At 40.8% G+C, this 22,073-nt stretch overlaps 1 protein-coding gene across 1 annotated transcript in view; it reads left to right on the top strand.

The window, feature by feature from the left end:
* Nucleotides 1-7,782: 7,782 nt before the first annotated feature.
* Nucleotides 7,783-22,073, top strand: part of LOC112238045 — a 16,618-nt gene continuing 2,327 nt past the window's right edge. The window contains exons 1-12 of the mRNA XM_042312678.1: nucleotides 7,783-7,918; nucleotides 8,294-8,355; nucleotides 8,961-9,112; nucleotides 9,502-9,630; nucleotides 9,772-9,883; nucleotides 9,977-10,043; nucleotides 10,144-10,190; nucleotides 12,486-12,667; nucleotides 12,802-12,915; nucleotides 17,569-17,855; nucleotides 18,064-18,162; nucleotides 20,635-20,713. Of these exons, the coding sequence (XP_042168612.1) occupies nucleotides 7,911-7,918; nucleotides 8,294-8,355; nucleotides 8,961-9,112; nucleotides 9,502-9,630; nucleotides 9,772-9,883; nucleotides 9,977-10,043; nucleotides 10,144-10,190; nucleotides 12,486-12,667; nucleotides 12,802-12,915; nucleotides 17,569-17,855; nucleotides 18,064-18,162; nucleotides 20,635-20,713 (1,338 nt within the window). The 5' untranslated portion in view covers nucleotides 7,783-7,910. The remainder of the gene's footprint in view (nucleotides 7,919-8,293; nucleotides 8,356-8,960; nucleotides 9,113-9,501; nucleotides 9,631-9,771; nucleotides 9,884-9,976; nucleotides 10,044-10,143; nucleotides 10,191-12,485; nucleotides 12,668-12,801; nucleotides 12,916-17,568; nucleotides 17,856-18,063; nucleotides 18,163-20,634; nucleotides 20,714-22,073) is intronic.

The following is a 22,073-nucleotide window of genomic DNA, read 5'->3' as shown; positions in this document are numbered from 1 at the left end:
TAAAACAGCTTCCCCCTCCGCCGAATCCCCATTCCACTGAAGGAAAAAAAAAAATAACAAAGGCTGTTGATTCAATGGAGGAACAGATACTGGTGGGCAAGGTCACCTTTGTGGAGTGAAACCAGCTGCAGAGGAATATCAGTGAAGGGAACATGATGCACTTCAGGAACTGCCAGGAATAGGCGTCACTTCAGGGACTGGCAGGAATAAGCGTCACTTCAGGGACTGCCAGGAATAAGCATCACATCGGGGACTGCCAGGAGTCAAGGGACTGCATCACTTCAGGGACTGCCAGGAATAAGCGTCACTTCAGGGACTGCCAGGAATAAGCATCACTTCAGGGACTGCCAGGAATAAGCGTCACTTCAGGGACTGCCAGGAATAAGCATCACTTCAGGGACTGCCAGGAATAAGCATCACTTCAGGGACTGCCAGGAATAAGCGTCACTTCAGGGACTGCCAGGAATAAGCATCACTTCAGGGACTGCCAGGAATAAGCGTCACTTCAGGGACTGCCAGGAATAAGCATCACTTCAGGGACTGCCAGGAATAAGCGTCACTTCAGGGACTGCCAGGAATAAGCATCACTTCAGGGACTGCCAGGAATAAGCATCACTGCTGATGACATCACTGCTGTGGTGCAACAATGGAAGAAGCAGCGGCAGGACCATGACCACAACCTGACTCAGCTCTTACAAAGAGCAAAGGGAGATTCATCTAAAGTTGAGTAAAGACTAAAGTTAAGCTCAGGCTCACAAGTACTTTCATACACGGGACATCTTTTGACACCTGAAGGCCAGAAGCCAGACCCTGAATTGAAAAGGAATGCCTAGCCATAGTGTTCGCCTGTGACCGTTTTGATCAATACCTTCAATGTAAGGACTTTATTTAGGTGCACACTGATAACAAGCAGCTTGAGGTTCTTTAAATAAAAACTATTCTGTCTGCCCCCAAGTGATTTCAAGGGATGATGCTAAAGCATCAGCGTTATCAACTACAGGTAGAATACTAGAAAGGAGTAGAGCTTCACATTGTAGATGTTCTTGTCTCGAGCAGCACACTACCAACAACTAGTTGGTAGTGTCCAAACGATCATATTGTCTTTAGTGTAGAAACTAGACTTGTTCCCCTAGATCGGGAGTGTCAGAGGCGTTCTCTCCTCTAGGGTTTTGGGTCTAGTTTCTACTTTTTATTCAATGTTTACAAGTTCACACAGTTGTACACGTTATTACAGTTTATTTTTTGTCCTTAATCTATAACATCAAACATCATCAAACACCTACTACTATTAATTACCTTATATATGTATTCCAACAGGTGGTTAATTACCTTATATATGTATTACAACAGGCTGTTAATTACCTGATATATGTATTACAACAAGTGGTTAATTACCTTATATATGTATTACAACAGGCTGTTAATTTTATATATGTATTACAACAGGCTGTTAATTACCTTATATATGTATTACAACAGGCTGTTAATTACCTTATATATGTATTACAACAGGTGGTTAATTACCTTATATATGTATTCCAACAGGTGGTTAATTACCTTATATATGTATTACAACAGGTGGTTAATTACCTTATATATGTATTACAACAGGTGGTTAATTACCTTATATATGTATTACAACAGGTGGTTAATTACCTTATATATGTATTACAACAAGTGGTTCATTACCTGATATATGTATTACAGCAGGCTGTTAATTACCTTATATATATGTATTACAACAGGCTGTTAATTACCTTATATATGTATTACAACAGGTGGTTAATTACCTTATATATGTATTACAACAGGTGGTTAATTACCTTATATATGTATTACAACAGGTGGTTAATTACCTTATATATGTATTAAATGTATTACAACAGGTGGTTCATTACCTTATATATGTATTCCAACAGGTGGTTAATTACCTTATATATGTATTACAACAGGTGGTTAATTACCTTATATATGTATTACAACAAGTGGTTAATTACCTTATATATGTATTACAACAGGTGGTTAATTACCTTATATATGTATTACAACAAGTGGTTAATTACCTTATATATGTATTACAACAAGTGGTTTTTATTTTTATTTTTTATTTCACCTTTATTTAACCAGGTAGGCCAGTTGAGAACAAGTTCTCATTTGCAACTGCGACCTGGCCAAGATAAAGCATAGCAGTTTGAGCAGACAACACAGAGTTACACATGGAATAAACAATTAACAAGTCAATAACACAGTAGAAAACAAAGGGGGAGTCTATATACAATGTGTGCAAAAGGCATGAGGAGGTAGGCGAATAATTACAATTTTGCAGATTAACACTGGAGTGATAAATGATCAGATGGTCATGTACAGGTAGAGATATTGGTGTGCAAAAGAGCAAGTAAATAAATAAAAACAGTATGGGGATGAGGTAGGTGAAAATGGGTGGGCTATTTACCAATAGACTATGTACAGCAGCAGCGATCGGTTAGCTGCTCAGATAGCTGATGTTTGAAGTTGGTGAGGGAGATAAAAGTCTCCAACTTCAGCGATTTTTGCAATTCGTTCCAGTCACAGGCAGCAGAGTACTTGAACAAAAGGCGGCCAAATGAGGTGTTGGCTTTAGGGATGATCAGTGAGAGACACCTGCTGGAGCGCGTGCTACGGATGGGTGTTGCCATCGTGACCAGTGAACTGAGATAAGGCGGAGCTTTACCTAGCATGGATTTGTAGATGACCTGGAGCCAGTGGGTCTGGCGATGAATATGTAATGAGGGCCAGCCGACTAGAGCATACAGGTCGCAGTGGTGGGTGGTATAAGGTGCTTTAGTGACAAAACGGATGGCACTGTGATAGACTGCATCCAGTTTGCTGAGTAGAGTGTTGGAAGCCATTTTGTAGATGACATCGCCGAAGTCGAGGATCGGAAGGATAGTCAGTTTTACTAGGGTAAGCTTGGCGGCGTGAGTGAAGGAGGCTTTGTTGCGGAATAGAAAGCCGACTCTTGATTTGATTTTCGATTGGAGATGTTTGATATGAGTCTGGAAGGAGAGTTTGCAGTCTAGCCAGACACCTAGGTACTTATAGATGTCCACATATTCAAGGTCGGAACCATCCAGGGTGGTGATGCTAGTCGGGCATGCGGGTGCAGGCAGCGATCGGTTGAAAAGCATGCATTTGGTTTTACTAGCGTTTAAGAGCAGTTGGAGGCCACGGAAGGAGTGTTGTATGGCATTGAAGCTTGTTTGGAGGTTAGATAGCACAGTGTCCAATGACAGGCCGAAAGTATATAGAATGGTGTCGTCTGCGTAGAGGTGGATCAGGGAATCACCCGCAGCAAGAGCAACATCATTGATATATACAGAGAAAAGAGTCGGCCCGAGAATTGAACCCTGTGGCACCCCCATAGAGACTGCCAGAGGACCGGACAGCATGCCCTCCGATTTGACACACTGAACTCTGTCTGCAAAGTAATTGGTGAACCAGGCAAGGCAGTCATCCGAAAACCGAGGCTACTGAGTCTGCCGATAAGAATATGGTGATTGACAGAGTCGAAAGCCTTGGCAAGGTCAATGAAGACGGCTGCACAGTACTGTCTTTTATCGATGGCGGTTATGATATCGTTTAGTACCTTGAGTGTTGCTGAGGTGCACCCGTGACCGGCTCGAAACCAGATTGCACAGCAGAGAAGGTACGGTGGGATTCGAGATGGTCAGTGACCTGTTTGTTGACTTGGCTTTCGAAGACCTTAGATAGGCAGGGCAGGATGGATATAGGTCTGTAACAGTTTGGGTCCAGGGTGTCTCCCCTTTGAAGAGAGGGATGACTGCGGCAGCTTTCCAATCCTTGGGGATCTCAGACGATATGAAAAAGAGGTTGAACAGGCTGGTGATAGGGGTTGCGACAATGGCGGCGGAAAGTTTCAGAAATAGGGGGTCCAGATTGTCAAGCCCAGCTGATTTGTACGGGTCCAGGTTTTGCAGCTCTTTCAGAACATCTTAATTACCTTATATATGTATTACAACAGGCTGTTAATTACCTTATATATGTATTACAACAGGTGGTTAATTACCTTATATATGTATTACAACAGGTGGTTAATTACCTTATATATGTATTACAACAGGTGGTTAATTACCTTATATATGTATTACAACAGGTGGTTAATTACCTTATATATGTATTACAACAAGTGGTTAATTACCTTATATATGTATTACAACAGGTGGTTAATTACCATATGTATTACAACAGGCTGTTAATTACCTTATATATGTATTACAACAAGTGGTTAATTACCTTATATATGTATTACAACAAGTGGTTTTTATTTTTATTTTTTATTTCACCTTTATTTAACCAGGTAGGCCAGTTGAGAACAAGTTCTCATTTGCAACTGCGACCTGGCCAAGATAAAGCATAGCAGTTTGAGCAGACAACACAGAGTTACACATGGAATAAACAATTAACAAGTCAATAACACAGTAGAAAACAAAGGGGGAGTCTATATACAATGTGTGCAAAAGGCATGAGGAGGTAGGCGAATAATTACAATTTTGCAGATTAACACTGGAGTGATAAATGATCAGATGGTCATGTACAGGTAGAGATATTGGTGTGCAAAAGAGCAAGTAAATAAATAAAAACAGTATGGGGATGAGGTAGGTGAAAATGGGTGGGCTATTTACCAATAGACTATGTACAGCAGCAGCGATCGGTTAGCTGCTCAGATAGCTGATGTTTGAAGTTGGTGAGGGAGATAAAAGTCTCCAACTTCAGCGATTTTTGCAATTCGTTCCAGTCACAGGCAGCAGAGTACTTGAACGAAAGGCGGCCAAATGAGGTGTTGGCTTTAGGGATGATCAGTGAGAGACACCTGCTGGAGCGCGTGCTACGGATGGGTGTTGCCATCGTGACCAGTGTACTGAGATAAGGCGGAGCTTTACCTAGCATGGATTTGTAGATGACCTGGAGCCAGTGGGTCTGGCGACGAATATGTAATGAGGGCCAGCCGACTAGAGCATACAGGTCGCAGTGGTGGGTGGTATAAGGTGCTTTAGTGACAAAACGGATGGCACTGTGATAGACTGCATCCAGTTTGCTGAGTAGAGTGTTGGAAGCCATTTTGTAGATGACATCGCCGAAGTCGAGGATCGGAAGGATAGTCAGTTTTACTAGGGTAAGCTTGGCGGCGTGAGTGAAGGAGGCTTTGTTGCGGAATAGAAAGCCGACTCTTGATTTGATTTTCGATTGGAGATGTTTGATATGAGTCTGGAAGGAGAGTTTGCAGTCTAGCCAGACACCTAGGTACTTATAGATGTCCACATATTCAAGGTCGGAACCATCCAGGGTGGTGATGCTAGTCGGGCATGCGGGTGCAGGCAGCGATCGGTTGAAAAGCATGCATTTGGTTTTACTAGCGTTTAAGAGCAGTTGGAGGCCACGGAAGGAGTGTTGTATGGCATTGAAGCTTGTTTGGAGGTTAGATAGCACAGTGTCCAATGACAGGCCGAAAGTATATAGAATGGTGTCGTCTGCGTAGAGGTGGATCAGGGAATCACCCGCAGCAAGAGCAACATCATTGATATATACAGAGAAAAGAGTCGGCCCGAGAATTGAACCCTGTGGCACCCCCATAGAGACTGCCAGAGGACCGGACAGCATGCCCTCCGATTTGACACACTGAACTCTGTCTGCAAAGTAATTGGTGAACCAGGCAAGGCAGTCATCCAAAAAACCGAGGCTACTGAGTCTGCCGATAAGAATATGGTGATTGACAGAGTCGAAAGCCTTGGCAAGGTCAATGAAGACGGCTGCACAGTACTGTCTTTTATCGATGGCGGTTATGATATCGTTTAGTACCTTGAGTGTTGCTGAGGTGCACCCGTGACCGGCTCGGAAACCAGATTGCACAGCAGAGAAGGTACGGTGGGATTCGAGATGGTCAGTGACCTGTTTGTTGACTTGGCTTTCGAAGACCTTAGATAGGCAGGGCAGGATGGATATAGGTCTGTAACAGTTTGGGTCCAGGGTGTCTCCCCTTTGAAGAGGGGGATGACTGCGGCAGCTTTCAATCCTTGGGGATCTCAGACGATATGAAAGAGAGGTTGAACAGGCTGGTGATAGGGGTTGCGACAATGGCGGCGGAAAGTTTCAGAAATAGGGGTCCAGATTGTCAAGCCCAGCTGATTTGTACGGGTCCAGGTTTTGCAGCTCTTTCAGAACATCTTAATTACCTTATATATGTATTACAACAGGCTGTTAATTACCTTATATATGTATTACAACAGGTGGTTAATTACCTTATATATGTATTAAATGTATTACAACAGGTGGTTAATTACCTTATATATGTATTAAATGTATTACAACAGGTGGTTAATTACCTTATATATGTATTAAATGTATTACAACAGGTGGTTAATTACCTTATATATGTATTAAATGTATTACAACAGGTGGTTCATTACCTTATATATGTATTACAATAAGTGGTTAATTACCTTATATATGTATTACAACAAGTGGTTAATTACCTTATATATGTATTACAACAGGTGGTTAATTACCTTAGCGCAGGCTGACCTGGTTGGTCCCCAGACAAATTCTACTGTTAGTTTAACTTTTTCTTGTTCTTGTTGATCACTCACCTTCTTCCTCATCGGAAGGTAAGGTTTCTCATCATTGACCAAGCTTCCTGCCATCCAGGACCTCTATTTACCTTTATTTAACGAGGCAAGTCAGTTAAAGAACAAATTCTTATTTTCAATGACGGCCTAGGAACAAGAACAGTGGGTTAACTGCCTTGTTCAGGGGCAGAAAGACAGATTTGTACCTTGTCAGCTCGGGGATTTGAACTTGCAACCTTCCAGTTACTAGTCCAACGCTCTAACCACTAGGTTACCCTCCTGCCACCCCTCTATACCAGGTGGTTGTCAGAGGAAAGCCCTTAATATTGTCAAAGACTCCAGCCACCCTAGTCATTAGACTGTTCTCTCTGCTACCGCATGGCAAGCGGTACCAGAGTTCCAAGTCTAGGTCCAAGAGGCTTCTAAACAGCTTCTACCCCCAAGCCATAAGACTCCTGAACATCTAATCAAATGGCTTCCCAGACTACTTGCATTGCCAACCCCTTCTACGCTGTTTGCCACTCTCTGTTATTATCTATGCATAGTCACTTTAATAACTCTACTTACATGTACATATTACCTCAACTAACTGGTTCCCCCGCACATTGACTCTGTACCGGTACCCCCTGTATATAGTCTCCACATTGACTCTGCACTGGTACCACCTGTATATAGCCTCCACATTGACTCTGCACCGGTACCCCCTGTATATAGCCTCCACATTGACTCTGTACCGTAATACCCTGTATATAGCCTCCACATTGACTCTGTACCGTAACCTAGCAGGTTGTTGATGTGATTCTAGTCTGTCAGAGCAGGAGATGTGTTGTTAGAACTAGCAGGTTATTGATGTATTTCTAGTTTGACTGATAATGAGAGTGGGCAGGGCTGAGGCTTTTAGGACACACCCACTAGTGTAGAGAGGACGATATGGGCTGGATGCTGTTCTGCAGTACCTTATTATTTCTCAACAGTGACTAATCCAAGCCAGAAGCAGTAGCCAGCTCAGGCACTCTCAACATTCTCTGATTCTGAGCTATACTACCAAGACCAAGCTACTACTACTACTGTCACTGTGTTACTCTCAACATTCTCTGATTCTGAGCTACTCTACCAAGACCAAGCTACTACTACTGTCACTGTGTTACACTGTGATTCTTACCAAGACCAAGCTACTACTACTACTGTCACTGTGTTACTCTCAACATTCTCTGATTCTGAGCTACACTACCAAGACCAAGCTACTACTACTACTGTCACTGTGTTACTCTCAACATTCTCTGATTCATGTCCAGGTAATGTGCTGTCCAGGTAATGTGCTTTACAGATGGAGCTGCTCATGTTAACTTATGTCACTTAAAAGTTAATTTGTGTTACGTTTTGTCATGTTATGCGATGCCATTTTAAAATAAGTTATGTTAAATGCATAATGTACGATTCTAGTTCAATGACTGGAAGACTACAGGTGCATTAGCAATGCTACCGTACCTGTAGACTTCCAGTCATTGTGCTAATGCTAAATAGCATTTGTTCGTGAAACAACCACTACCTTCCTTCCTAATGCACACGGAGACATTAAAATGGTATCCAGGATCCCTTTAACACTATTAGAGGTTATTAAATGTAGAGTTAAGTTGTTATGTAATGTAATATCATTGTTTCCTCTGTAGATCGGTTGGCAGAATGTCTCTGCTGCTTTGTTGTATAGTGATGGCTCTGCACCTCGCAACAGGTCAATATGAAACTTGAAAAACAGACGGTGTGTGTGTGTAAACAGTTCAAATGATTGATAAAGAACACCCTCTGTGTTCTGTTAAAACACTTTTTTTTGATTTAACCTGTATATAAATAGGCAGGTCAGTAAAGAACAAATTCTTATTCTTTATTTTATTTAACTAGGCAGGTCTGTAATTAAGAACAAATTCTTATGTACAAATTGTTATTTATTTAAACAGGTAACTCTTTATCCACATTATAGCAGGAGGTATAAAGCCATAGACTATGAACGATAACGTCAAAGGCCACACTGAAGTCTAACAAAACAACTCCTACAATCTTTTGATCATGAATTTCACTCAGCCAATCATTCACCATTTGTGTAAACGCTGTGGTTGTTGAAGCGTGCTGAAAGTCTGTTGTCAATTTGTTTACAGTAAAATAGCATTGTATCTAGTCAAACCCAACTCTAGATGCTATACAGTATTTGAGGTGCTACTTGATTCTAGCTTAGTTTGCACTTTTGGGATTATTCCCTTAATTGCTTCCAATGTACCAGGTAAACTAAGTCAAGCACAGCTCTTGAACAGTACGTACTGTCGGTGTGTGTTGTTGTTCCAGGGCTGGATGCTGCCCCGGGGGTGGTGGTGAATACTACAGAGGAGGAGGTGGAAGGGGTGGACTCCCAGTCACCATGCCCAGCCGGGTGGCATCAGAATGAGCATCGCTGCTTCTCCTTCTACCCCGTCTGGGCCACCTGGGCCACTGCAGAGGTAACGCTTGTAATTGGGAGAGACTGAGAAACTAAAAGTCAACTTGTTCTGTTGCTGTAGTAGAGTTGGTTAGGCATTGATTTAGGGCAAATCCATGGTAAAAGAATGAAGCTAAAATCAGTTTTTTTCACATAAAATGTTATACTTTAAAATCTAGTTAAATTAAAAACTACTACTACTACTAGTACTACTTCTGTCACCAATAGTACCACTTCTACTGCTGTCACTACTACAACTATTACTATTTCACAACCATTGATACTTCAAGACTAGCACACATTTAATTCAGGAAATTTCCATTTCTAGCCTGCAATGATCTTCGCTCCCTGAGGTACTGCCACGGCTTTAGCTCAGCGGGCTAACACAGTGTTCTCTGACTGTCCCTCTAGTTGTACTGCTCCCAGCACAGAGGGAACCTGGTGTCGGTTCACAGCCCGGGTCAACAGGTGTTTGTCCAGGATCTGGTCAGGAGACACACAGACCAGCCGGTCTGGATGGGAGGCTACGATGCAGCTCAGGTACATGGGGTCAATAATTCATCAGTCAGTCTGTCAGTCTGTCAAATGTCTACAGTTTACAGAGGCAAAAACTCAACGTACTTTCTGTTTAAAAACAATGAAGTGGTTTCAATCCATCAAGCAATGTGTTTCTGTGATAAGGAGGGGATGTGGCTGTGGAGTGACGGCTCAGCTGTTGACAGTTTCTACTGGGAGGAGGATGAGCCCAGTAACTCTGGACAGGGGGAGAACTGTATGGAGCTACACACTGGAGGTACACACACACACACACACACACACACACACACAACACAAACACACTCTGAGGACATTGAAATAACTGAAGTGAGATTTGTCTTGACAACAGGTGGGCAGGGCTGGAATGACGTGTCCTGTGGAGAGCTGAGGTTCTATGTGTGTTCTATGGAGACAAGGTAGCAGGTCTATGTATCTTCTATCTGGACACGTTTTATACAGAGACCATATTAACACGCAATTACATTCATGTATATTTTTTATTTCATTTTCTTTTAGATCTGGTTTAGCAGTAATTCCAAGTCAGAAGAAAACACACGAGAGAGGTAGGAATGTCTTGACCCATTGCCTCGGATAGACTAAGCTACGAAGCTAGGATATGCATATGCATGGTAGTATTTGATAGAAAACACTCTAAAGTTTCTAAAACTGTTAAAATCATGTCTCTGAGTATAACATACAGTGGGGCAAAAAAGTATTTAGTCAGCCACCAATTGTGCAAGTTCACCCACTTAAAAAGATGAGAGAGGCCTGTAATTTTCATCATAGGTACACTTCAACAATGACAGACATGAGAAAAAAGGATTTTTAATGAATGTATTTGCAAATTATGGTGGAAAATAAGTATTTGGTTTTCTATGGGAAAGCCAAATTATTAGGATTGCAGTTCCTATGGTTTCCACTAGATGCCGACAGTCTTTAGAAATAGTTGAAATTGAAATTATTCGATGTTTCAATGTTTTTTATGGGAAAAATTAAGAAGTGATCGTTTTCTTTTTTAAGTGTCACTCAGAAGGAATCTACTATTTTGGTGAGCGTGAATGACTCGTTGTTTTTCTCTAGTATTGAAAACAGTTTATTCCCTCTTAAATTTGATCGATTATTTACATATTAGGGTACCTGAGGTTGGATTAGAAACGTTGCTTGAAATGTTTGGACCAAGTTACTTTTTACATTCCTTTGTAGGCATGTTGGGTGAGTTCAAACTGGTGTATTTCTGAATCAAACGCGCCAAATAAAGTTTTTTTTATTTTTGGGGGGGTATAAAGAAGGACTTTGTGTAACTGGGACATTTGGGATTTCAAAAAGATGAAGATCTTCAAAGGTAAGCGATTCATCTGCTTTGTTGGAAAATGTTTTTAAGAAATTAAGTCAGTCAATGTGGAAAATTTCAAGAACTTTGAAAGTTTCTTCAAGTGCAGTCGCAAAAACCATCAAGCGCTATGAGGAAACTGGCTCTCATGAGGACCGCCACAGGAATGGAAGACTCAGAGTTACCTCTGCTGCAGAGGATAAATTCATTCGAGTTACCATCCTCAGAAATTGGAGCCCAAATAAATGTTTCACAGAGTTCAAGTAACAGACACATCAACTGTTCAAAGGAGACTGCGTGAATCAGGCCTCCATGGTCAAATTACTGCAAAGAAACCACTACTAAAGGGCAACAATAATAAGAAGAGACTTGCTTGGGCCAAGAAACACGAGCAATGGACATTCGATTTTAGATTAGATTAGATTTAGGATTATTGGTTCCAACCGCCGTGTATCTGTGAGACGCAGAGTAGGTGAATGTGTGGTTCCCACCGTTATTCATGGAGGATCAAGGTGTGATGGTGCTTTGCTGGTGACACTGTCAGTGATTTATTTTGAATTCAAGGCACACTCAACCGGCATGGCTACCACATCATTCTGCAGTGATACTCCATCCCTGGTTTTCACTTAGTGGGACTATAAAGACCCAACACAACTCCGGGCTCTTTGGGCTATTTGACCAAGAAGGAGAGTGATGGAGTGCTGCATCGGATGACCTGGCCTCCACAATCACCCGACCTCAACCCAATTTGGATGATTTGGAATGAGTTGAACATTGCTTCAAGGCCTGAGCTACAGGCAGTTAGATGTGTGGCGAAATTGGAAAAAAAGAGGCGGATCCTTATTAACGAGGATGAGATTTTCTTGGAGGATAAAAAATTCCAGATTGGTTCAACATGTTTGAAAGTTTGAAAGGGTATAGCATTCACAAGTACCAACATCATCAGCTGTCCTCTTCTAAATGTCAGATTGTTTAGAGTGAATAGAATGTTGGAAGTCAGATTTAAAATGGGAGATTTAAATGAAAGGAGATTTAGAATGTTGAAGATATCCCGTTAAAGAGGAAGAGGATTTCTAGGATAGCCTGAGCAAAAGGCAGTTTACTTTGGGCACCTCAGTCATCCAAACTTCCAAATACTGCCCCCTATCCCTAAAAAGTTAAAGTAATGACTGACGGCCATTTCTCTTTGCTTATGTGAGCTGTTCTTGACATAATATGGACTTGAGCTTTTACCAAACAGGGTTAACTTCTGTATACCACCCCTACCTTGTCACAACACAACTGATTGGTTATCTTCTGTATACCACCCCTACCTTGTCACAACACAACTGATCGGCTCAAATGCATTAAGAAGGAAAGACATTCCACAAAATGTGCTCAAAATGTGCTCAAAATGTGCTCAAAAAACCCTACCTGTGCTCAGAGTGTTGAAAAACTGTTTTTTTTATGATCTGTTTTGGGTTTTGTACTAATCATTGCTAAACTGTACCACAGTAGTAGTTGTGAACACTGCCCCTCCCTCCCCCAGAGCTGGTTGAAGAGGTGAGTATTTATGACGTCCTGTGGGAGACCAGTGAGAGAGTAGCAGATGAGATCCTCGACTCAGCCTTCCTCAGAGGGATGTATTCCAGACGTCTGCCTGCCCGCTGCTATGCTGACTTCTGCCACCAGGAGGTGCTATACCTGGACAGAGTCATCACCATGCTGCGGGTGAAAATAAAATACATTAAATAAAACCAATACCATAAAGATTTACTTACTATGACTGTGATACGTGGTTGTCGTCCCTAGCTATCTTAAGATAAGTTGCTCTGTATAACAGTGTAAATGTGTGTGTGGGCCAGGTGCTGATCAGAACAGTCCAGGGTCCTCCAGACATCATGATGTTTCTCCAGAGAACACATCAACGCTACCAGGAGTCACTGAAGAAGGCCCAGATCCAAACTCCACCACACCTGGTAGGAAGCTGTTATAACAATCACACTTAATATACAATTTAAGATAATATATCTTAAAATACAATTTAAGATAATATATATATTTATACAACTTAAGATAATATATCATAATATATCATTTAAGATAATACATCTATTTTTACAATTTAAGATAATATATATTAATATATATTTTAAGAGGATTTATAGCAAGAAAATTCAACTAGAATGTAGAAGGTGATTTATCAATTCCAAAAACCTTCCATAAACATTTTCAATTGCATACCTTAAGGGAACATTTTGACATTCGCCATATGGTTAGTGAGAAAGTCCATATTGCAAATGTATGGTCCCTTACTAGACGTCCGAAAACGTTTGTAAAATCCCCGGACGGCGTCGGGCCGTGCCGCAGGGCCGGAAAGTCATCAAACGAACTCTCTCGGACATTCGGTTTCCGTTTTATAAAATAATCAAATTTTGGTCATTTTTCCGCTGTCCCGGTAAATCCCGCAAGAGGGCATAAGCAATCATATTGCAAATGTACAAAACATCACGAATCACGACGTGGCCTTATCTCCTAAACGGAAAATATTTCGAAGCCGAAACTTGGTGAGCATAGGTTTGGCATAATGGGCAATTGGCCCCAAACAAGATGGCATCTAGGCCTCAACGGTTTTTGAGTTATGGCCATTTTTTGGGATTAAAGGTCCAAAATGAAAATAGAGCAATAATTTTTGCACTTCACGTCAAAGTAAAGGAACCTACGGTGTCAATAAAAAAAGAACCAGACATTTATCTATCGTTGTTTACGAGAAATCGTACAATGTCAAATTGGTGATGTTCAAAAATAGTTTAAAAAAACAAACAGTTACAGATCCAGTTGCAGGGTGTTCATATGAATCTTTTTAAAGTGTGCTGCGTAGCTCTGCGAGATTTCTGTGATTTTCTGAAATAACACACACTCACTAAACCCTCCGTAAATAACTCAGTTCTTAACGTAAAGACTTCAAACTCAGGATTCTGTAAAGGCATACCCCAATCAGGATATGAGTTTATTTATAGCTTCCTGTGCCAACCGGAAGTGCCATAATTGGTGTCTCAGGGGCTGTTTCGAAGGGTTAAAAAAGTCAGATCTTTCCAAAACTCCAAAAGGAGGGACCCATTGGGGTGCGTAGAGACAGACAGTGCCTGCAATAGTTACCTTTGTTCGAGCTAAAAAAGAACCATCAGACCTAGAGTACTGAAACTTTAGAAACCTGTTCTAGACCTCAGGTCGATAGTGCGTGGTGAGTTAGGTGGCTCTAGAAGGTTCTCGGACCGAGAAACAGAGCCTCGTACATTTGCAATAACTTCAATTCATTTTTGCATCATGAAAATGACAACATTTAGAAATGTCCCAGAGTTGCAAGACAAGGTGCATTGCGACCGCCTCGGCACATATAGACGGACCCCAACGTTTCTGTCCGATTGCTCATTCAAGGACCCCGTAGCAAGGCATGGAAAAAAATGGATTTTCAGCATCAATTAGAGTCTTGCTCCAGCACCAAATGACCTATTGAGCCGAAACTTGGGATTTGGGGTCGCCTCAGCTAGGCCTACACATAACATCAGAACTGGACCCGCAGCTAGAACGTTACTACGTTTTTCACGTTTTTATTATGGTTTGAACAGAAGGCGTTGTGAATTTTGGGCCAGCTCTGAGGTATGTGATAGTTGGCTACTAAGCGAGTTGGAAAAAGTGGGTTTGGTGTCAGTTTGTATCAGTTTGGTGTCCGAATGATATCTACCGAATGATATCACTGATGGACAGTGACTTGCTGGTGACTATTGTCCATTTGCAATATGTTTAAACAGTGAGGTACCATCACCAAAGTGACATTCTGAAATCAACCCCAATGAGCGATGGAGAGGAACCAGAATCACTGCCCAGCCATCCCGAGTTCATTGGGCCAGTCAATCTCGCATTCCTGCAGGATTTTTATAGCATGACAAATTTGTGATGGTAAATGCCCATTGAACCATATTGCAAATGCACAGTGAATTTGCAAAAGTGAGAAAACAAAAACAAATGGACATAATGAAATCAACACAACGAGCGATGGAGAAGAACCACTATCACTGCCCAGCCATCCTGTGTTCATCAGGCCAGTCAATTTTGCAATTCTGCATGATTTTTGAGCATGACAAATTCGTGATGGTAAATGCCCATTGAAACATATTGCAAATGCACGTGCATTTGCAATATGATTCAACAGTGAAAAAAACATCATCACCAAGTGGACATGATGAAATCAACACAACAAGCGATGGAAAGGAGCAACTATCACTGCCCGGCCATCCTGTGTTCATCAGGCCAGTCAATTTTGCATTTCTGCAGGATTTTTGATTATGTCAAATTTCTTATGGCATTTGGACCCCAAAAAGTGACTTTTGACTTTGACTTTTGACTTCCTATGAAATCATATTACAAATGGACAAAACATATGCCTTATGCACAAGTCAAAAAAAAAAAAAAAAAATATGGCTAAAGTATGTTGATACAGTTTTTATACATGTGTAATTGACACAAAATTCGAAAGAATTTTGAAAATTTGTCCAGAAAGGGTGTGTGAAGTTTTTCAAAATGTTTGCAATTTTTGACTTTTGACTTCCTATGAAATCATATTGCAAATGGAGAAAACATGCCTTATGCACAAGTTTAAAAAAAGTATGATAATAAAATATGACTAAGGTATGTTGATACAGTTCTTATACATGTGTAATTGACACAAAAATCGAAAGAATTTTGAAAAATGGTCCAGAAAGCACTTTTTTAAGGGTGTGAAGTTTTTTCAACATTTTAGCTATTTTTGACTTTTGACTTTTGACTTCCTATGAAATCATGTTGCAAATGTACAAAACATATGCCTTATGCACTAGTAAAAAATAAAAATAAAAAATAAAATATGGCTAAAGTATGTTGATACAGTTCTTATACATGTGTAATTGACACCAAATTCTAAAGAATTTCGAAAAACGGTCCAGAAAGCACTTTTTTAAGGGGTGATAAGTTTTTTTTTTTCACTTTTTCAAAATTTTACTTTTGGATGTTGACTTGTATTACATTTCCAATATGAAAAACCACGGTGGAGCAAGCTCGCCACCAGTTGGATTTTTAAAGTGTTACACCTGGCATTTGCCATATGGCATTTGCAATCAACTTTGAATGAAACGACGCCGAATTGAGTGGTATTGGACACCGTGTATATGGTTTGTCCAGTGCCAATGACTTCCCATTCATTTTTGTCCATTTCAGGGGGGTGTTCCCTTACTCATATTTAACTTTTTTTTGTTTTGGTTAATTTCAAGTTCAATTTCGGCTACCCAGGTTGTGGTGTACTTAGACACACCCCAAAACGTAAATCAATAATATCTTCTATCTTTTCCCTTTTTGACTCCCTTTACTTCATTCAGTTCAAGGTCGTTTAACATGACAGTTTATAGCTGGTTTCCAGTCATTTGGGAATATTAAAACATCTTCATATAATCAAGAAGCCATTTCAGAGTTTCCTTTAAGAAAATTTGGTGCCTGACAACATGACAGGGAAGATTTTAATTAGATCCAACCTGGTGCCTGACAACATGACAGGGAAGATTTAATTTACAGGATATTTGAGAAACCCATATACATTCATATCCATTCAGATGAACAATCAATCCCAGAACAACAGCAAAGGACCTTATGAAGATGCTGGAGGAAACAGGTACAAAAGTATCTATATCTACAGTGAAACGAGTGGATATAAGGCAGAAGCTACTGCTCCAAAACCTAAAAAAAAATGCCAGACTACGGTTTTCAACTGCACATGGTGACAAAGATTGTACTTTTTGGAGAAATGTCCTCTGGTATGATGCAACAAAAATAGAACTGTTTGCACCAACCCAACCTCTGGTCTGTGGAGTCTGGACCTGATGTTAGCTTGAGTGACGTACTTATTTATGACATGCAGGAGGGACTGGTGCACTTCACAAAATAGATGCCATCATGAGGCAGGACAATTATGTGGATATATTGAAGCAATATCTCAAGACATCAGTCAGGAAGTTGAAGCTTGGTTGCAAATGGGTCTTCCAAATGGGCAATGACCCCAAGAATACTTCCAAAGTTGTGGCAAAATGGCTAAAGGAAAACAAAGTCAAGGTATTGGAGTGGCCATCACAAAGCGCTGACCTCAATCCCATAGAAGATTTGTGGGCAGAACTGAAAAAGCGTGTGCGAGCAATGAGGCCTACAAACCTGACTCAGTAACACCAGCTCTGTCAGGAGGACTGGACCAATATTCACCCACCTACTAGTGGGAAGCTTGTGGAAGGCTAACCGAAATGTTTGACCCAAGTTAAACAATTTATAGGCAATGCTACCAAATACTAAATGAGTGTATGTACATTTCTGACTCACTGGGAATGTGATGAAATAAATAAAAGCTGAAATAAATCATTCTCTCTACTATTATGCTGACATTTCACATTCTTAAAATAAAGTGGTGATCCTAAGACATGGAATTTTAACTTTTATTAAATGTCAGGAACTGTGAAACTGAGTTGAAACGTATTCAGCTAAGCTTAGCCATAACCACATAGTAAACTCTTTGTCTCACTTCCTCCATCTCTTTCTCTTCCTCTTCCTGCCTACAGAACCTGTCCTCCATCCAGCCCTCTGCAGCTGTGCGTCAGTACCTCCAGAGCTTCCATGACATTGTAAATGAGGAGCCCATTTACTGGCTGGTGTCTCTGCTGCCCAGAGCCCTGCTCAGACCTTACCTGGCACAGAACCTGCCCCTGGGAGAGAGGACCAGACCAGACCCCAGCCCCTGCTTCTACCCCTGGCTAAACCTCTTCCCCTGCCCCTGCTACCAGTGGGGGGGAGAGGACATGAAGCCAGACCAGAGGAACCAGAAGGATGAGTCTGGGACATATTACAGGTATATTGAGGAGATATTAATGTAATACAACTGATACAATATAATATATGCTGATTGATATTGTTGAAATGAGGTATGCTGATTGATATTGATGACATTGATTGCCTATGGATGTTTATAGTGTCTGAACTCCACATTGTTGTGTTTAATCTTGTCAAGTGTGGTGATATTGTGGAGTGAATCTTTTCTATCCTGTCTCTCTCTCCAGGCATCTACTGGAGAAGTACCAGGATGTGATAGACATCTATAAGGCTGTCAACATCTTCAGAGTCCAGATGATCAACGAGAAGTCTCTCTTCACCTCCAGGTGCGGTTAGCCTGACTTAGGTCTACAGTTAGCCTAACTTACGAATTCTGTTAGCCTGGTCCTGCTATCTAAGTCTACAGTTAGCCTGGTCCTGCTAATCAAGTTTACAGTTAGCCTGGTCCTGCTAATCAAGTTTACAGTTAGCCTAGTCCTGCTATCTAATTCTACAGTTAGCCTGGTCCTGCGAATCAAATTTACAGTTAACCTTGTCCTGCTATCTAATTTTACAGTTAGCCTGGTCCCGCTAACTAAGTCTACAGTTAGCCTGGTCCTGCTATCTAATTCTACAGTTAGCCCGGTCCTGCTAACTAAGTCTACAGTTAGCCTGGTCCTGCTAATCAAGTTTACAGTTAGCCTTGTCCTGCTATCTAATTCTACAGTTAGCCTGGTCCTGCTAAACAAGTCTTGCCAGGTCTCCCTCTCAAAACAGGCTCTGAACCCTACGGGATCTTCTTAGCCTAGGCAACAGTCTATTTTGTGATAACATTCTACTCCTTGTCAACATAATTTGGCATATGACATGGAGTACAAGAAGTGTAATCCCAACTAGCGCATATGGTTCATTGAAAGCTGTGGGAACATACATTTTTGGTTTACCATTGGTTCTTGGGAGGAAGGAGGGAGGTTCTGAGAACGTCTTACTATGGTTCCAGGGAGGTTCTGAGAACGCCTAACTATGGTTCCAGGGAGGTTCTGAGAACATCTAACTGTGGTCCCAGGGAGGTTCTGAGAACGTCTAACTATGGTTCCAGGGAGGTTCTGAGAATGTCTAACTATGGTTCCAGGGAGGTTCTGAGAACGTCTTACTATGGTTCCAGGTAGGTTCTGAGAACGTCTAACTATGGTTCCAGTGAGGTTCTGAGAACGTCTAACTATGGTACCAGGGAGGTTCTAAGAACGTCTAACTATGGTTCCATGGAGGTTCTGAGAACGTCTAACTATGGTTCCAGGGAGGTTCTGAGAACGTCTAACTATGTTTCCAGGGAGGTTCTGAGAACGTCTTACTCTGGTTCCAGGGAGGTTCTGAGAACATCTTACTATGGTTTCAGGGAGGTTCTGAGGTTCTGAGAATGTCTAGCTATGGTTCCAGGGAGGTTCTGAGAACATCTAACTATGGTTCCAGGGAGGTTCTGAGAACGTCTTACTATGGTTCCAGGGAGGTTCTGAGAACATCTTACTATGGTTTCAGGGAGGTTCTGAGGTTCTGAGAACGTCTAACTTTGGTTCCAGGGAGGTTCTGAGAACGTCTAATTATGGTTCCAGGGAGGTTCTGAGAACGTCTTACTATGGTTCCATGAACATTTTCCTGGGAGGTTTTATTAACACTCAGAGAAATGGAATTATTGGTTATTTGGAGTTTAAAAAAAAGAACTTCCTTCAACGTTCACTGAATGTTTCAATCATACTTTTAAGAAAAGCACAAATAGAATAAGGGGTGCAACTTTATGCGCTAGCTGGGATGTTCGCACAAAACAGGTCTGGATTTCAGGCTCTCAGTGAAACACTACAGTAGAACACATGTATCACATTAACCAGGTGATCTGTGTGTTAATGTTTAATGTCTCTGTGATGTTCATCTCTGTATTAATGTCTCTGTGATGTTCATCTCTGTATTAATGTCTCTGTGATGTTCATCTCTGTATTAATGTCTCTGTGATGTTCATCTCTGTATTAATGTCTCTGTGATGTTCTTCTCTGTATTAATGTCTCTGTGATGTTCATCTCTGTATTAATGTCTCTGTGATGTTCATCTCTGTATTAATATCTCTGTGATGTTCATCTCTGTATTCATGGCTCTGTGATGTTCTTCTCTGTATTAATGTCTCTGTGATGTTCATCTCTGTGTTAATGTTAAATGTCTCTGTGATGTTCTTCTCTGTATTAATGGCTCTGTGATGTTCATCTCTGTATTAATGGCTCTGTGATGTTCATCTCTGTACTAATATCTCTGTGATGTTCATCTCTGTATTAATGTCTCTGTGATGTTCATCTCTCTATTACTAGTTGACAGAGTAATATAACTGAGGTCATATATAATGTTGTCTCTGTGATGTTCATCTCTGTGATGTTCATCTCTGTATTAATGTCTCTGTGATGTTCATCTCTCTATTACTAGTTGACAGAGTAATATAACTGAGGTCATATATAATGTTGTCTCTGTGATGTTCATCTCTGTGATGTTCATCTCTGTATTAATGTCTCTGTGATGTTCATCTCTCTATTACTAGTTGACAGAGTAATATAACTGAGGTCATATATAATGTTGTCTCTGTGATGTTCATCTCTGTGATGTTCATCTCTGTATTAATGTCTCTGTGATGTTCATCTCTCTATTACTAGTTGACAGAGTAATATAACTGAGGTCATATATAATGTTGTCTCCGGCTGGAGAGTCCTCATACTTTAATTATCAAATCAATAAACAAGTGAATATCTGATGTAATCTAATCCATCTGTGTAATATTATCCTAGCTGGTTTCCCACTGGTGACAAGGAGGAAGAGAAGGACCAACCCAACCTGTGGTCTGTGGAGTCTGGTCCTGACGTTAGGGTGAGTGACGTTATTTATTTATGACATGTTTATGTTGTATTGAAATCAGTCGAGGATTGTGAACATTTTTTATATATTTTTTCAACTTTATTTAACCAGGTAGGCTAGAAGAGAACACCTTTATTTAACCAGGTAGGCTAGTAGAGAACACCTTTATTTAACCAGGTAGGCTAGTTGAGAACACCTTTATTTAACCAGGTAGGCTAGTTGAGAACACCTTTATTTAACCAGGTAGGCTAGTTGAGAACACCTTTATTTAACCAGGTAGGCCAGTTGAGAACACCTTTATTTAACCAGGTAGGCTAGTTGAGAACACCTTTATTTAACCAGGTAGGCTAGTTGAGAACACCTTTATTTAACCAGGTAGGCTAGTTGAGAACACCTTTATTTAACCAGGTAGGCTAGTTGAGAACACTTTTATTTAACCAGGTATTCTAGTTGAGAACATCTTTATTTAACCAGGTAGGCTAGTTGAGAACGCCTTTATTTAACCAGGTAGGCTAGTTGAGAACACCTTTATTTAACCAGGTAGGCTAGTTGAGAACGCCTTTATTTAACCAGGTAGGCTAGTTGAGAACACCTTTATTTAACCAGGTTGGCCAGTTGAGAACACCTTTATTTAACCAGGTAGGCTAGTTGAGAACACCTTTATTTAAACAGGTAGGCTAGTTGAGAACACCTTTATTTAACCAGGTAGGCTAGTTGAGAACACCTTTATTTAACCAGGTAGGCTAGTTGAGAACACCTTTATTTAACCAGGTAGGCTAGTTGAGAACACCTTTATTTAACCAGGTAGGTTAGTTGAGAACACCTTTATTTAACCAGGTAGGCTAGTTGAGAACACCTTTATTTAACCAGGTAGGCTAGTTGAGAACACCTTTATTTAACCAGGTAGGCTAGTTGAGAACACCTTTATTTAACCAGGTAGGCTAGTTGAGAACACCTTTATTTAACCAGGTAGGCTAGTTGAGAACACTTTTTTTAAACAGGTAGGCTAGTTGAGAACACCTTTATTTAACCAGGTAGGCTAGTTGAGAACACCTTTATTTAACCAGGTAGGCTAGTTAGGAACACCTTTATTTAACCAGGTAGGCTAGTTGAGAACACCTTTATTTAACCAGGTAGGCTAGTTGAGAACACCTTTATTTAACCAGGTAGGCTAGTTGAGAACACCTTTATTTAACCAGGTAGGCTAGTTGAGAACACCTTTATTTAACCAGGTAGGCTAGTTGAGAACACCTTTATTTAACCAGGTAGGCTAGTTGAGAACGCCTTTATTTAACCAGGTAGGCTAGTTGAGAACACCTTTATTTAACCAGGTAGGCTAGTTGAGAACGCCTTTATTTAACCAGGTAGGCTA

Source organism: Oncorhynchus tshawytscha, unplaced genomic scaffold (genome assembly GCF_018296145.1).
Source record: "Oncorhynchus tshawytscha isolate Ot180627B unplaced genomic scaffold, Otsh_v2.0 Un_contig_14354_pilon_pilon, whole genome shotgun sequence".
NCBI classification, from domain to species: Eukaryota; Metazoa; Chordata; class Actinopteri; order Salmoniformes; family Salmonidae; genus Oncorhynchus; species Oncorhynchus tshawytscha.
This window is presented reverse-complemented; position numbering and strand designations above follow the sequence as displayed.